The sequence below is a fragment of the Haliotis cracherodii genome, unplaced genomic scaffold (assembly GCF_022045235.1).
Source record: "Haliotis cracherodii isolate W230 unplaced genomic scaffold, xgHalCrac1.p SCAF_5, whole genome shotgun sequence".
NCBI lineage: Eukaryota > Metazoa > Mollusca > Gastropoda > Lepetellida > Haliotidae > Haliotis > Haliotis cracherodii.
This window is the reverse complement of record NW_027266308.1, coordinates 54297839-54313249: the sequence shown is the minus strand read 5'-3', so window position 1 is coordinate 54313249 and position 15411 is coordinate 54297839. Positions and strand designations below refer to the sequence as shown.

At 38.9% G+C, this 15411-nt stretch overlaps 1 protein-coding gene across 9 annotated transcripts in view; it reads left to right on the top strand.

Moving 5' to 3' along the window:
• Positions 1-15411, top strand: part of LOC139443981 (metastasis-associated protein MTA3-like) — a 50974-nt gene that overhangs the window by 26448 nt on the left and 9115 nt on the right. For 3 of the 9 annotated variants that reach the window (XM_071224873.1, XM_071224874.1, XM_071224868.1), the window contains 12 exons: positions 726-1291; positions 2232-2349; positions 3227-3329; positions 3788-3887; positions 4525-4713; positions 4921-4995; positions 5345-5403; positions 5927-6012; positions 7341-7490; positions 8458-8490; positions 9677-9738; positions 11804-12029. In XM_071224873.1, the coding sequence (XP_071080974.1) occupies positions 726-1291; positions 2232-2349; positions 3227-3329; positions 3788-3887; positions 4525-4713; positions 4921-4995; positions 5345-5403; positions 5927-6012; positions 7341-7490; positions 8458-8490; positions 9677-9738; positions 11804-12029 (1767 nt within the window). The remainder of the gene's footprint in view (positions 1-725; positions 1292-2231; positions 2350-3226; positions 3330-3787; positions 3888-4524; positions 4714-4920; positions 4996-5344; positions 5404-5926; positions 6013-7340; positions 7491-8457; positions 8491-9676; positions 9739-11803; positions 12030-15411) is intronic. The other 6 variants (XM_071224870.1, XM_071224869.1, XM_071224876.1 and 3 more) reach the window with 6 other exon arrangements.

Below are 15411 nucleotides of genomic sequence, written 5' to 3'. Positions count from 1 at the left end.
TGTTTACTTTTAGCTGTGGAAAGTCCCTTAATGGCTCAAGTTTTGTATGAAGCATTTCAATAATAATGTTGACTGTTTCCATGTATGTTCATACTGATAACTGATCATATGTCCCAGGCACCCCATTGCTAGTCGTTAGAGGCAACCACATTGGGAACACGTTGGCTTACGGGGTTAGAATGGGAACCTGTCAACCTATGCTGGTTGTAAGAAGTGAGTTAATGGAACTGGTTGTCAGACACACTGAAAAAAGGCATGTCAATGTATCCAGGTGGCATAGATCATAACATCAATTACAGGATTGTCTGGTCCAGAAATGATTATTTACAGGCTGCTGTCATATAGATGGAATATTGCTGAGTTCACTGTTCAACAACAAACACATTGCCACTGATCAGGGGGCATGGAGGACAACCCCTATGACAGACACTTTTTTGCTCATATCCCATATTATGTTTCTAGGTTTGTCTACACCTTACTTGTGCTTTTGGGTTTCACCAAAGTGGTAAAAGTCTGAGACATGCATGATTTCAGGCTTGATTCCAAGCTGACATTGCCGTGATTTGACTCTTTTACCAAGTGTCCATCACTGTTGGGTATTTTTCATATTTGGTATTGAGTATATCTTAGTTATGTCCACCTTAAATGAATGCAATGCAATATTTTTTTCAGACTTGCCCTCACTTTTTATCCATGTTGTTGATATCACCCATGACTTGTTACAGTTGATATGGATGTGGGAGATGAAGAGGAGGAGGAGTCACCCCCGCCACTGCCGCCACAGCAGTCACCACAGCCAACTGAGGAACAGCAGCAGGACAAACAGTCTGAGAAACAGTCTGAGAAACAGTCTGAGAAACAGTCCGACAAACAGTCTGAAAAACAGTCTGAAAAACAGCCTGAAAAACAGCCTGAAAAACAGTCTGAAAAACAGCCTGAAAAACAGTCCGAAAAACAGTCTGAAAAACAGCCTGAAAAACAGTCCGAAAAACAGCCAGAGAAACCGTCTGACAAGCAGACAGAGAAACAGACGGGGTCAGAGCAGCAGCTACCAACAGAAGGATCAATGGAGACATCCTCAGATAAGACCGACAACAAGTCCGAGAATTCAGAAAAATCTGAGAAGAACGACAAGTCCCAGGTGACCGAGAAGCAGAGGCACCAGCTGAAGCACCGAGAGTTGTTCCTGTCGCGGCAGGTGGAGACCCTGCCAGCCACACACATACGAGGGAAGTGTGTTGTCACACTACTCAATGAGACAGAGTCCCTGCTTTCATACTTGAATAAAGAAGTGAGTAGATTCAGACCTTAGCTATTTAGTAAGTCCCCATCCAGCCCTCCTGGTATTTACAGGGAAGTAGCCTGTGTGGTGTATCGTCTATGATCTTTTTCCTTATGATGTAATCAGGAAGTTCTCCAGGTTGTCAGATTGTAAGAGTGATTTGTTTCATATCTTACACTGATATATACACAATCCAGCGTACACCTTTGTCCTGTGTTAGGAATGGATACAAGATGAGTAGGGAAGTCAGGCTTGGTTACTTTGTTGACTGCATGTCATCGTATGTTGTAGGATGTTGCTCATTATATCAGCCATTGGTTTGTATGGTCCAGATTCAATATTTACAGACCGCCTCGATGAGTCTAGAATATTTCTGACTGTTGCATTCAGCCACATTTACTTACCGCCTTTCTGTACTTTGTTTAAGATATGCATTACTTTAGAGTGGGTTATACTGCTCTGTATTGTGTATATGTAGATATGAATAATGTCCATCCTGATAAATGAGACGCTATTAGGTGGTGGTTTCTGACGGCCCCTGTCGTAGTATCTCCTCTGTTAATACCACTGGCTTTTCATTAGGGCTGTTCCGATTTCACTCGCGTATTCGGTGAATCGAACTGTATCCATTCATGAATTGAATTTGTTATTCATGGTCACTAGAATTGAATATTTATAAATATGCAGTCATATGCATTTACATACCCTGACCCTTAAAATATTGATAAGAACATATCGTATCATATATGCATAGATTTCTTCAAAGACAACACAACACTGACAGTATTGTGGTCACTGGTCATTGTCACATTTGAGCAGATACTAGTACGTGGATAAGTTTAGTATATAAATGTATAATAATTTAATGATTAACAAACCATTATGTTTTCTACTGCCACATGTTTAACCTCGTATATACTCTTCTCTGACTTTCTTCGTTTCTTTCCAGGATACCTTTTTCTACTCACTAGTCTACGACCCACAGCAGAAAACCCTCTTAGCAGACAAGGGGGAAATCCGAGTGGGCTCCAAGTTTCAGGCAGAAATTACACCATTATTAAAAGAAGGTAGGTACTTCCAGATATTCAACAGCAACACAAATCATGTCTTTTTCATCCTCAATTGTCAGTTTGTAACCTGCCCATTAGATGTATAAGGCTGGGAAAGTTTGTCCTTAATGCTGTTCGCTTTCATCAATGAGATGTAATTAATGTCGGGGCAAACTAGGCCCCCAGTACCACAAGTCTGTGATGAGAGTGGGCATTGGGTGCTTGCATTGCACCACCTGGCTGTTGTGTGTCAGTGTGTCTTCATCAGCAATCAGTACTGTCAGAAAAACAATTGTTAGTTGCATCCTGACTGGGTGTCATCTTGTCCCAACATCATGGATTATTGCTAACTGACCCCTGAAGATCTGGGGAAGAATAGATCTTCAGCAACCCATGTTTGCCGTAAAAGGCGACTATGCTTGTTGTAAGAGGCCACTAACATGATAAGGTGGTCACGCTCGCCGACTTGGTTGATGCATGTCATCATATCCCAATTGTGTGTATCGATGCTCATGATGTCAATCACTGGATGGTCTGATGGAGACTTGATTATTTACCGACTGACGTCATATAACTGGAATATTGCTAAATGTAGTGTTAGACAAACCAACAAAATATTTGCTTACAATTGTGACATTGGTTTTGTCTGGCCTAGTTTGCAAGCTGTTGTTACCTGGCTGTGACAGATATATGCAATGCAATGGCAGTTTATTTATATTTTTAACAAGCTAATTTTAATTTTCTGTCTTGATCACTGCATGATCTCATCATGACTTGCGTCATTGTAGTTTCTACATGCAAGATAAAAACTCAGTTGTTGATGTACTTCCTGTGTCAGTGCGTGTTAACAACAGGAATAATACAGAATTTTAATTCAGATTACTGTTGTTTTCAGGTGAAAAAGATGGTCGTGTCATAGCTGATCTTGAAGATTTAATATGGCAGCCTGAAAATGGATTAGCAGAAAAAGAAGTAGATCAGTTTAACATTATTTCCAGGTATGCTATTCAGCAGTGATACTTGTCACTTATGGTTCATCCCTGCCAGGGAATGATGGGTTCTTTGATTGTCTTACTCAAAATACCAGTGAGGTGTGTTGAACTTTGTACATCGATTCATCTGTTACATATTCATTCAAGTGTCACATCCCTTTCTTGCTTTTTTTGTCTATGATGCACTCAGCATTTTGTATACACAATAGCATGTTTTAAATGATTAAGGTAGATGTTACTTCTGCTTATCCCAATTTGTAATAATATAAAATAATTCAGTTGTTAAAATCCTCAAATTGTAACAATACAGGATAAGTATACAAATATAACAAATATTTAGATTTGACTAAAATGCCATTTGTTCCCAGCAAGATCACTGATATTGTTGCTTCTTTGCGCAGATTTGCTTGCTCAATGGCACTCCCTCCCTTTTCAAATTGGCTCATTCTTCATCACTATTACAGGTCAGTGGGTACATTTGCAAGAGCTCTGGACTGCACCAGCACAGTTCGCCAACCTAGTCTACACATGAGTGCAGCTGCTGCGTCCAGGGACATCACACTCGTGAGTTACTTCCCTTGTACACAACTATAGTCTGTATATTCATATTGTTACATCCATGTGCTATTCCTGAAATGCTTAGAACATTATGCAATTTGAACATATGTTGGTTGAATATGTCACTGCATGTTTCCTACCCAGCTTTTGATAGGGATACTGTTATTTTTCTTACTGGGAACAACCCACTCATAGAATGTGTGATTATGTTTATATTTATTTGGAATGAAGCTGTTAATGTTGGAGTACTGAATACTATTCACGTGACATCTGCCAGAAATTAGTTACTCAAAATATTCCTACCAAGAGTTGGTATCTTTATAGAAGTAGAGACCAGTGAAGATCTGGGGTAGACTAGGGTTTCAGCAACCCATCCTTGCCATAAGGCGACTATGCTTGTTGTAAGATGCGACTATTGGGATCGGGTGGCCAGGCTTGCTGACTTGGTTGATGCGTGTCATTGATCCAAATTGCATGGATAGATGCTCATGATGACAGTCACTGGATTGTCTGGCCCCGACTCGATTATTTACAAACCGCCGCCATATAGCTGGAATATTGCTGAGTGCGGCGTTAAACAACAAACAAAAAATAAAAGTAGAATGAGCACAATTTTAAAGAATTCTTTCTTTTCTTTGTACAGTTTCATGCAATGTGCACGTTACACAAACACAATTATGACTTGGCAAAAGCAGTTGCCAGCCTTGTGCCAGAGGGAGGCCCAGTCCTATGCCGCGACGAGATGGAGGAGTGGTCTGCCTCCGAGGCAAACCTCTTCGAGGAGGCATTAGACAAATATGGCAAAGACTTCAATGATATTCGACAAGATTTTGTAAGTATTCCTTTTTGATCGTTTTGTTGACTTGAAGTAGAATCATCATCTTGCTTTAAATGTATCTGTAAATTTCCCATGTGATTATAACATGGTGCTTTTTACAGGCTGCAAAAAATTGTCAACACAGGTATATTAGCGGATGGTTTCACAGTTTGTCTGACTTGTTTTATTCTGTGCTCACTTGATGTTATTTTCTTTTTCCAGCTACCATGGAAGTCACTGAAAAGTATTATAGAGTACTATTATATGTGGAAAACAACAGATAGATATGTGCAACAGGTGAGACATTTATCAAGTGACAATAACAGTTAAATAAGGTTGACAGAAGGAAGAGAATATATGGATGTCAACTTCTTTATTATGAGGAACACAACGTTTCGGAGTACATATTTACACCTTCATCAACAAAAGTTGGAAAATAACAAAGGCTAGAAACTCACAAGACCTGAAGGTTGACAGAGTTATCTCCCCTGATCTTAGTTTTGACTTTTACTGAATAGTGATGGTATGAATAATATTTACAAATTAATCTTTCATAGGAAATTTGCTGTCTACAAGTATATAACATTCCTCTTGAGAATGTGATGAAAAAGGTATTTGAAAACATGTTGGGTTTTTTCTGTTTTAGAAAAGAATAAAAGCTGCTGAAGCTGAGAGTAAACTAAAGCAGGTTTACATTCCCAACTAGTGAGTATTGATATGATATTCCCAACTAGTGAGTATTTATATGATATTCCCAACTAGTGAGTATTGATATGATATTCCCAACTAGTGAGTATTGATTTGATATTCCCAACTAGTGAGTATTGATTTGATATTCCCAACTAGTGAGTATTGATATGATATTCCCAACTAGTGAGTATTGATATGATATTCCCAACTAGTGAGTATTGATATGATATTCCCAACTAGTGAGTATTGATATGATATTCACAACTAGTGAGTATTGACATGATATTCCCAACTAGTTAGTATTGATTTTATATTCCAAACCTGTGAGTATTGATGTAATAGTCATTGTTCTACCTTTAGCTTTGATTTGAGAGTATTTGTGAAAAATTAACCATTGTGGATTAAGGTGTTTATCTTTTTCATTTGTTTGACCTATTAATGTTCCAGATTAAAGTGTCTGTAATATTGCTGACTCAGCATTAAGCCTGCTCAATCCCCATGCTTGTCAAGACTGTAATTGATTGTTGTACTTTTTCAGCAATAAACCCAACCCAGCAGCTCTGTCCAACAAGATGAATGGCGCTGATGGCCAGGTGTCCGGGAGAGCCTGCGAGAGCTGCTACAGTCAGTAACACATGCCTCTTACTCGTGACGCCAGTTCAAACATGTTTCTTCATATAGTGTTTTTAATGCACAGATTCACCATGTTCATATGTGTGGTAGAAATGATTCTTCAAGTAGAATGTCATCATATGTTATTTGTTTACTCATATTGTAAATTATCATTATCAGAACATTCGCTACTGAGGTGAGGGAAAATATTTCATTGCAGAGGTATAATCTGCTGTGGACATTCCTTACTTTAGGGCATTTGGGTAGCCCAGTATTTCAAGCGTTCAAGTTCATTACTCCAGAGAGCAGTGATGGGGTAGCCACAGGCCTGGGTTTGATTCCCCATATGGCGACAATGTGTGAAGCCTATTTCCCTGTCTGTGATTTTGCTGGAACATTGCTAAAAAGCGGTGTAAAACCAAATCAACCTCTTGCTCACTCCAAAGAGCAATGTTGATTCCACACATTGGTTCAGCATTTCTTTGGTGTCCCTTGCCATGGTGTGGCTGGAACAAGAGAGTGGTGTAGAACCAGACTTGCTCACAATCCATTCCTTGTATGTCATAGGTTTGGTGGTAGTTGCAACCACCATTAACAAACGGTACTGCAACTGGCAATGGCAAGACATCATGATCCTAGGGATGAAACAATAAGGCAAGGTCCTGACATGAAGTGCATCACGATACATAGCTCATGATACGATATGTATCGCGCTTCGCATATTTATGTCAAATCACTTGGAAACCTCTTGACTATGAATATTTCAGAGCAGTTTGAAAGGAAAAGCTGGCTGTAGACACATGTTTGTAGCAGCAATATTTAGGAGTGAACTTGAAATGCTAATCACAACACATTTTGCGACATTTGTCTGACAGAAACGCTGGGGATCATTAAATGAGTAGCAAGTAATTTATTTTAGCAAGGGTATCGTCTTGTATCTATACAGAAAAGAATGTATCATGTATTGTCACTTGAAAACTCACGATGCACCGGTACACCAATGGGGGGCATGGGTGGCCCAGTCATCTAAGGCGCAGCGATTCGCTTTGCAGAGTTGCGTCCCTTGGGCACGCCAGAAACCAATGGTTGTGGGTTCGAATCCCGGTTCGCCCTGATTATGTTTCTAGGTTTGTCAGCACCATACCCGTGCTCGTGGGTTTCACCGAAGTAGTAAACGTCTGAGACCTGCAGCACTTCGGACTTTCCTCCCACATTAAGGTGACCTGCCGTGATATAACTGGAATACTGTTAAAAGCGGCGTTAAACCCAACTTACTCTCTCACTCACAGTACACCAATGTATCGGTTCACCTCTACATGATCACACCCTGTTTGTTTCAGCTGCCCACTCTAGCCAGTGGTACTCGTGGGGCCCCTCCCACCTTCAGTGTCGCCTCTGTTCATGCTGCTGGTCCTATTGGAAGAAGTATGGCGGCCTCAAGATGCCTACGCGGCTAGGTACTAACAACTATGGAGATAGTTTACCCACTGGTATTCAAATTTATTCAAATTGCCCCCTCGGACTCTCACTACATGTATTTTGTTTACTCTCAAGGGTGTTGTCTGGTTGGATATGCGGTTGATGGTGGAATTAATGTAATTTATTGTTTAGCCAGTAGGATTTTTGTTTTAATTTTTAAATAGATTTTTAATATGCCTTTTTATTTGATGCATGACAATTTGAGTAAGATGCTGCTTGGTGGTGATTTGCTGCTTTTTGCTTGTGTAATACTAGACAAAGTATGCCTCTGAGAATGTGGTGGAAGAATAATGGAAGGCTGAACTTTTGATATAACAGTACTTGACAGTAGTTGATGGAATGTGGCGACTCAAAGATGCATTTCAGTTGAACCATGTGAATTACAAAGTACAAAATGAATTTAGGATTTACAGGTCAGGTCAGAGTGGGTTCATATTCTTGCTCTCAACCAGTGGCTGGTATGTTCCTGACCTTAGTGATCGGGCTGATTGTGTCTCATTGTACCTTTAGAGCATGGATCTTTGCACACATTGGCGAACGATGGATTGTCTTGGTGACCCAGAGGTTACAAGTTCAGACATGATTGTGCTGACTCAAGAAATTATTTGTTTGAAAGAGATACTCTCAGAACTTGGAAAATAGTCAGAAATTTGGCAGCGGCACATTTTAATTTTCAAAACCTGTAAAAAGCTTCAAATTTCCTAACCTGTTAATTTTCAACAGGTACCATCAACTTTGAAAACCTCAACGGTCAGGTTTATCTTTTAGCAATAGGGTTTGTATTTTTAAAAGGAAGTAGAAGTTCTGGTTAGGTCGGTATTTCAGCACTGGCATTTATGTTTGCATTATCAAAAGTCGGTATATTATCAATGTTGTTGCATGTCAGTGTTTTCTGTTGGTAGCATTATGCAAGTGATACAGCTTTGATTTCTTTCTTGTTTAATTGCTTGTACTCACTTCCTGTCTGTCTGCCTGCAGATGGTGAGAGACCTGCACCCAATCAAAGACAAGGTTAGACATACACCTTATATAACACATGTTTTCATTGGTTAAGTTGACAGAGCCAGGATACAAGTTACTGAGGTGTTCAGATATGTTGCCTGGCATTGAGACAATTACCATTACATTTTGCAATGCTTGCATTATTGTATGTGAATGGCTTTTTGAGTCACTGTAGATATATTTTTGATGGTGCTTATTTTGTAGATGCTTTCTTCATCATGGAATGAAATACTATTTCTCATTATTTTTTTTAACAATATCTATACGTCTAGACTGCTGCCTAACACATGTTTTTAACTTCAGCTTTGGAAAACTAAACTTATGAACATGTCCAGCCAATCAGCAGAGCTATCTGCCATCACAATTATTGTCCACCCAGAGTAACCATTACATCATCATATAATTCTTTATGACTTGCCAAGGTCAGTCCCTAGCGAATTCTGTGGAAAAAGTGTGTGAAGTTTTTGAGAAAAACTGAAAGAATTCCTCTTCATAAAAGTTGAAAAACATTTCAGTACAAAAAATGTGGTGTTTTCTGTTATTGTAATATCCATGTCCTTTACTTTCAGACAGTAATCACCATAGTTATCAGGTTTCATTATATGTTTTATATGCCATATGACTTCCTACAAAATTCTGTTGTCATTTAAGCACTGCTAACAAAATTGTCTTTTGTCCACTCTACTTTGTACATCACAGTTAATTAATACTTTTGCATTTTTTCCCCACAATCACAGAAGCATGGAATTCGCCTGGGACTCCAAATTTTATCATGGTCACATGTGGCAAAGTGATGCTGACAATAGCCCTGCCAACCTCTTTGTATTAAAGCTCCATAAACTTTATGCAATTTTTTTTTTTTTTTTGAGGTGTTGTAAAAAATCCAATGATGATGAATGCCAAGTATTTGGTAGAAATAGATTTTCAAAGCGGAATTGTTTGGTGGAAGTTGCATGATAAGTATTGTAAATCACTTCTTTCTCTGTATTTAGCATTGGCTTACAGCATATTTCATGACATTGTAAGAAATAGTGTTGAGCATACCAAATATAAATTGTACGTAGTTTTTACAATAGCATACCAGACAGGGTAATGCATTAGGTGAGACTGTCCATTGTAAGTTGGAGTAGTGTCATGGTAGGTGTAGGAAGGACGCGTGAAGGGCGACAGTTCATCATTATTGTTCCTATTACAGAGAGGGTTGCACAGATGAATGCCATTCGAAGCCACCGATGCACTATCTCTGGTTGCGGCAAGGTAAGTTTCAGTGTTGGTATGTGTAGTGGTCAGTTTGATGTGTTTTGGTGTGTATAGTTTCAGAAGTGTTGAAATGTTCAGGTTTAGAGAGTTGGTTGTTGTGTTTGTGGACAGTAGTGTTGTGAAAACTTTGAATACGGACCTGAATAGATGGAGTTGTTTGAGTATGCATAGTGATAGGAGGCCTGTGTTTCTAGAATAGCATGAAATCCTTACGATGTCCTGATTTAATTCCCTAAGGTCCAGTGTTCAGTCAATAGCAATTAAGCTTCATACCACAAAGCTGTCTAAGCACAAAGATGATCATAACTCTCATACTTTAACATAGGCTTACGATCGTTGTGTAGCCAAGATTGTTTTGTGCAACAGGCCTAGGTTAGATACAGACATGTCAGGTAACTGGTTATTGATGAATATTAATATTTCTGATATCTGGGGCTAAGAAAATTAAATTGTTTCTTATCTTTAGACACCTTGCTCATTAATAAACTGTCTTTACATGACAGTTTTATTTATGACCATGTATTCTCTAAAGGACAGACACCTTTGTTAAAATAAAGTTTTCAACAGCAATGATAAAAATTTGTTTGATGGTTATTGTTCAAGTTGAGTGATCAAGAGAAATGACCTAGAATAATGATTACATGTACAAAATATACCATTTAGAAAACTATCAAAATGTAAAATGTCCACTTTTCAAAGGGATACAGTTGACATATGACCAGCTGTGTCTGGCAAGTGGTCGAGTGGCTTATATATACTTTGTTGCTGAAGATGTTCCGGGTTATGACATTGTCATGTTATGATTGAGACAGAGTGTATATACTTTGTTGCTGAAGAGGTTCAGGGTTATGACATTGTCATGTTATGATTGAGACAGAGTGTATATACTTTGTTGCTGAAGAGGTTCAGGGTTATGACATTGTCATGTTATGATTGAGACAGAGTGTATATACTTTGTTGCTGAAGAGGTTCAGGGTTGTGACATTGTCATGTTATGATTGAGACAGAGTTTCATGCCTGTGTGTTGTATTATTGGCTTGCAGTGTGCATTCATGTCAGTTCTTATAGTTCAGCTGATTAAATGACACAAATGTCAATTTGGGAACACTTTCTTATTTAAGTACAGATTCTCGTATGTTTTTGGGGGGTTGGGTCCCGTCCGGGATTCGAACCCGCACTGCCAGAGTGAGGTACCTAATCTAACCGACCAATCGCTGACTTTGTGTGCTGGCGATTAGGTGCCTTACTCTGGCAGTGTAGGTTCGAATCCTGGACAGGACTCATCCCCCCTAAAAGTACGAGAATCTGTACTTTACTAAGAAAGTGTTATCCCAAATTGACATTTGTTACATTTGACCACTTTGTAAGTAGCATTGTGTACTCATGATTAATTTACGTCCACAAAGAGTTAGAGAGACTTTCCTTGGGGCTGATAATTAGCATTATCTAAAAATGGAACTAGTTCCCTATTTGTAGTTTATGTTGTCCCATGTGTAGTTGTATCAAATAACCCTTGTATATAATGATATATTCTCTCCCTTAAATTGTTTCTTTTTGTCGAAGACATATGATTGAATTTTTTGACTACATGTATTGCATTTCTAGCAATACAGGTTTTCGAAATTATTTTTTAAATTTTCTTTTTGTAATTGTGGGGTTAAGAAACAAATTTCTTTTTTCCCCCACCATCGGCTCCTGGACATACTCTTTGATAGAGGCTAAAAGATGAAGTAATTTGTGATTGCCCCAAGCTTGTAAAATTGATGTTGTATCGTGTACTATTGCCAGCAGAATGTAAACTATTACGGATAAACTATGATAGATAGATCATTATGCTTGTATATACTTGAAGTCAATAACCCTCTGTCAAATTTAATTGATCTTAAGTGAAAACAGTTGCTGTTACTATGATTAATGCCTGTTGCCAGGCGACAGTCCAAGTACATGAGTAAGGGTTGTTAGAACTTACCTGTCCCTAATGATGTTGGCCACAGTACATGTTGTTGTTCATTGCATGATGCTTGTGAGCAGTTTGTGATTGAATGACCTGACTTTAATGCAGGACTTCAAATTGAAGGCACACTTGGCGCGGCACCTGGCAACAGCTCATGGATTGGCTATCAGGTCAGGTAGCCCTCGACCTGTCATGAAGACCCGAGCCGCCTTCTGTCTTGTCACCACACCGCTAACCAGAATCTCTCGCCGACTCTGCAAGGAAATCCTGCGCCCAAGACATGCGGCCAGATGTCCATTCATACCAATAAACATTGCTGCTATCAAGCAAGAATGTAAGTTGAATGGGCTTGTCGCCAACTATTCAGATAAAAATGATTACAGTGACTATGATAGGTCTGATGTAGAGATGATTGCTTCCAAACCTATATTTGAGAGAGCAAGCAACAACATGTCCCCCAATAATGTTTCCCGTAACAATGTGTCCCCCAACAACCTGTCATCGGGGACCCCCAACAATGTCCGCTTGAACCCAATCAACGCTGTGCCAGCACACAACCGATGAACATGGGTCCCATCACTGTATGGCAGGGACTTCAAGAGGACAATATGGTTGTTCATCATGACGACCACATGTTTGAGAAACAATTCTTTTTGACGGCAGCAGAGGACACACCAACAGACTGTTACAGATTAATGGTGATTTGTTTGCTGTGAAGTTTAAGACAAATCCAGTGTTGGCAGATGGACATGCCTTCATTATGTGACTTAACAAGCTCCAGTTCGGTGGGCAAACCTGGCAATTGTCATCCGACATTTGAAAAAACATTTAGCGAACAAACTCGACATTTTGTGCCATCTGGAACTAGGAACATGTTCATCGTCTGACCAGTTAATCTTTCTCATCACCATTATTTTTAAAGATTAAAAATGCATAGTTCATCAACTCCATAGTGTTTCATCCAGATGAATTGATAATTGTACATGAAGAGTAGAATTAGATTTGTTTTGCAAAAACAATCATAGATGAATTTTGTAGTGTTTCATCTCATGTTCCTAGTTCTGCCGGGTGCCCTGAGTGCAGACAGGAGCTTGTGATGGTGATCCAGCAATACGTCACATGTCAACATTTCATACTTTTCTATTGTCACAGAGGACATGGCTATAAAATGAATTTACATTTGGAAATGATATTCATTTGAAAATGTAATTACATATTTGACAATGTTTGAACCCGACTGTTTGTATATCTTTGTAAACAACTGAAAGGTTTTGTGACAGACTTCTGTTAGTTTGATCCAGGTTGTCTGGTATTTCGAAATTATCGTTTGTTTTACCAATAACGGCAAGGTTTCCCCAACTCCCCGACATCATATCCCTCACAGTGCTGTTCCATGGAGCAGTTGCATGACAATGATGTGTGTAACTTTATAACTTATTCTGACGCTAATCGATACCTATGGTGTGGAAACCATGCAGACCCTCTCTCTCGGGGCTACTGGTACTAGGGCATTGTGTGTTATTTTCTTTGCTAACTTTGTATTCTTGTCCTTCAGGGAAGGCTTGTTTTTCTATCAGCTTCTAGCCTTAGTGTGTTATCTATTTATACATTGTATTGAGTATTAATTCAAACCATTATTAAGTTTTGCTTAGACAATGAGTTTGAATTTCTACATACGTTTCAGTCTTATTCAACATCTTGCCAGTAACACTGTACTCATTTTGGGAAGAGTCAAGTAATGAGTCTGCAATGATCCGTTTGCTCAAATTGAGAATTGTTGCCAATTCTGTCTGAAATAACTGGGCAGCTCATGCAGGGTATTTAATCTGGAGATAGCATGGAATCTTGCAGCATTCAAACCACCAGACTGGTGTCCAGTTGGCAGACAGGTACATGCTGCTGGTTTTACCACAAACTGCAGCAAAGTAGTACAGCCAGGCAATCTCAACGAAACCCTGCTCCTTCAAATACAGAAAACAGTTCTGCCTGATCAATATGCCATAGCTTTCACTTTCACTCCATATTTGGAGAGAAGAAGCTAAATAAAATTGGCTTGGTCAATATGACATTGGCCTTTGACATCATGTCATTAACAGATTATTATACAAGCATGTGTGTCATAATGATTTTACAAAACAAGTGTCAGAATTCTTGTATTTCCCGAGTGAGAGTGAGAGCAATACATGAGTTTAGTAAAATCAGCATGACACACATGGGAGTGAAATAATATCTTCATTACCCATTATTTGTTATCCTTTTGAGCTCCCCATTAGAAAAATGCACTGATCACTATCACCGTATTAAAATAAAATCGCAATTGTCGATTGACGTGAACAATCTTCAGCTGTGACGTCGTTTCTAGTGTGACGGCATTCTAACCTGATGTCACAATAAGATTTGAATGGTGTCAACAATGCCGTCCGGATGACGTGAACAACACACTGGTGCGTGAAGTGATATTTGCACAAGTGCAGATACGATTTTGATGAACTCAGTTATTTATAGACACGTGGGTAACGAACACACATGCAGCTGTATTTGCTTGCAGCATTTCAGGTCCGCAGTCAAATATGTAAGATGTTGATTTAACAGCAATAGTTATATAGCAGATATATGTATGGATTTACTCCTGGAAGAATGCTGTTGTGCCTTTCCCAACAGGAAGCTGACAGGGTTTATGTCCGTATGGACATTGATTATGAAACATGGCAGTTTTTGATATTTTCATGTCATCTTTGAGACAATGACTGATTCCTTTTGTTTTGTCCTGCACATTTTGGCCAATAAATTTGACAATAGGAAGGAACCTGTATAGAGGAAAAAATTTAAAGCTCTTGAACCAATTTCTTGATTTGGACAACTCTTTCAAGATGAGATTTGCAATAAGAGTTAATGTGGAATGCTGAGGTAGCTCTATGGGTGAAGTGTTGGTTTGTGAGAGTCTTGACCTGGGTTTGATTTCCTCATCAACGCAGTTCATGAAGGCAATTAATGGTAAAGCGACCCATTCGTCTCAACAAATAATTGAATCGAAATATCCTTAAATCTGATTCATGACATTGCCGTCTTCAGCAGCTTCACAAGTCTCCATACTTGTCTGTATTTGTGTGGTTGGACTTCCGAATCCTTAATTTGTTTCTGTTCGGTTCAGACAAGTATAGTTCCTGTTGTCAATCTCTGTAGTACAAGAAAGCAATAACATAGTCACGAGAAAAAGCTTGGATTTTTTTATCAATCAAAACCAATATGTTGGTATGAATGAAGTTTCGTACATATGCAGGAAGCTGGCTGGGCATTGAGGGTTGTGAAGAACAAACTCGAACCACTATCCTTTCACTGTAGAATTTCATTGTAGTCTATCATTGTGTAGGGTATGGATTTTTGTGCTATTCAATATTTAAGAATTATTTGTCCTGAAAGCCATACTTTGACTATTTTGCCAATGTTTGTGTATCTAGATGTAGTAACATAGCTTGATGTTGAGTTCCTCCTTAAACATTGTATGAACCAAGTTGGACATTTTTTCTATAACATTTGTACAGGTTTTCTTATCTTGGTCCTAGTATCATCTCTCATGTTGTCTTCCATCAGTGATATTACGTAGTGTCATCATCATCATCTAGTTAGATCACTTGCATGTGTGTATAGACAACCAACAGCCATGTAACATAGCCTTGTAACACTTGTCAGCAATAAAATTCTACAAAAACATCACA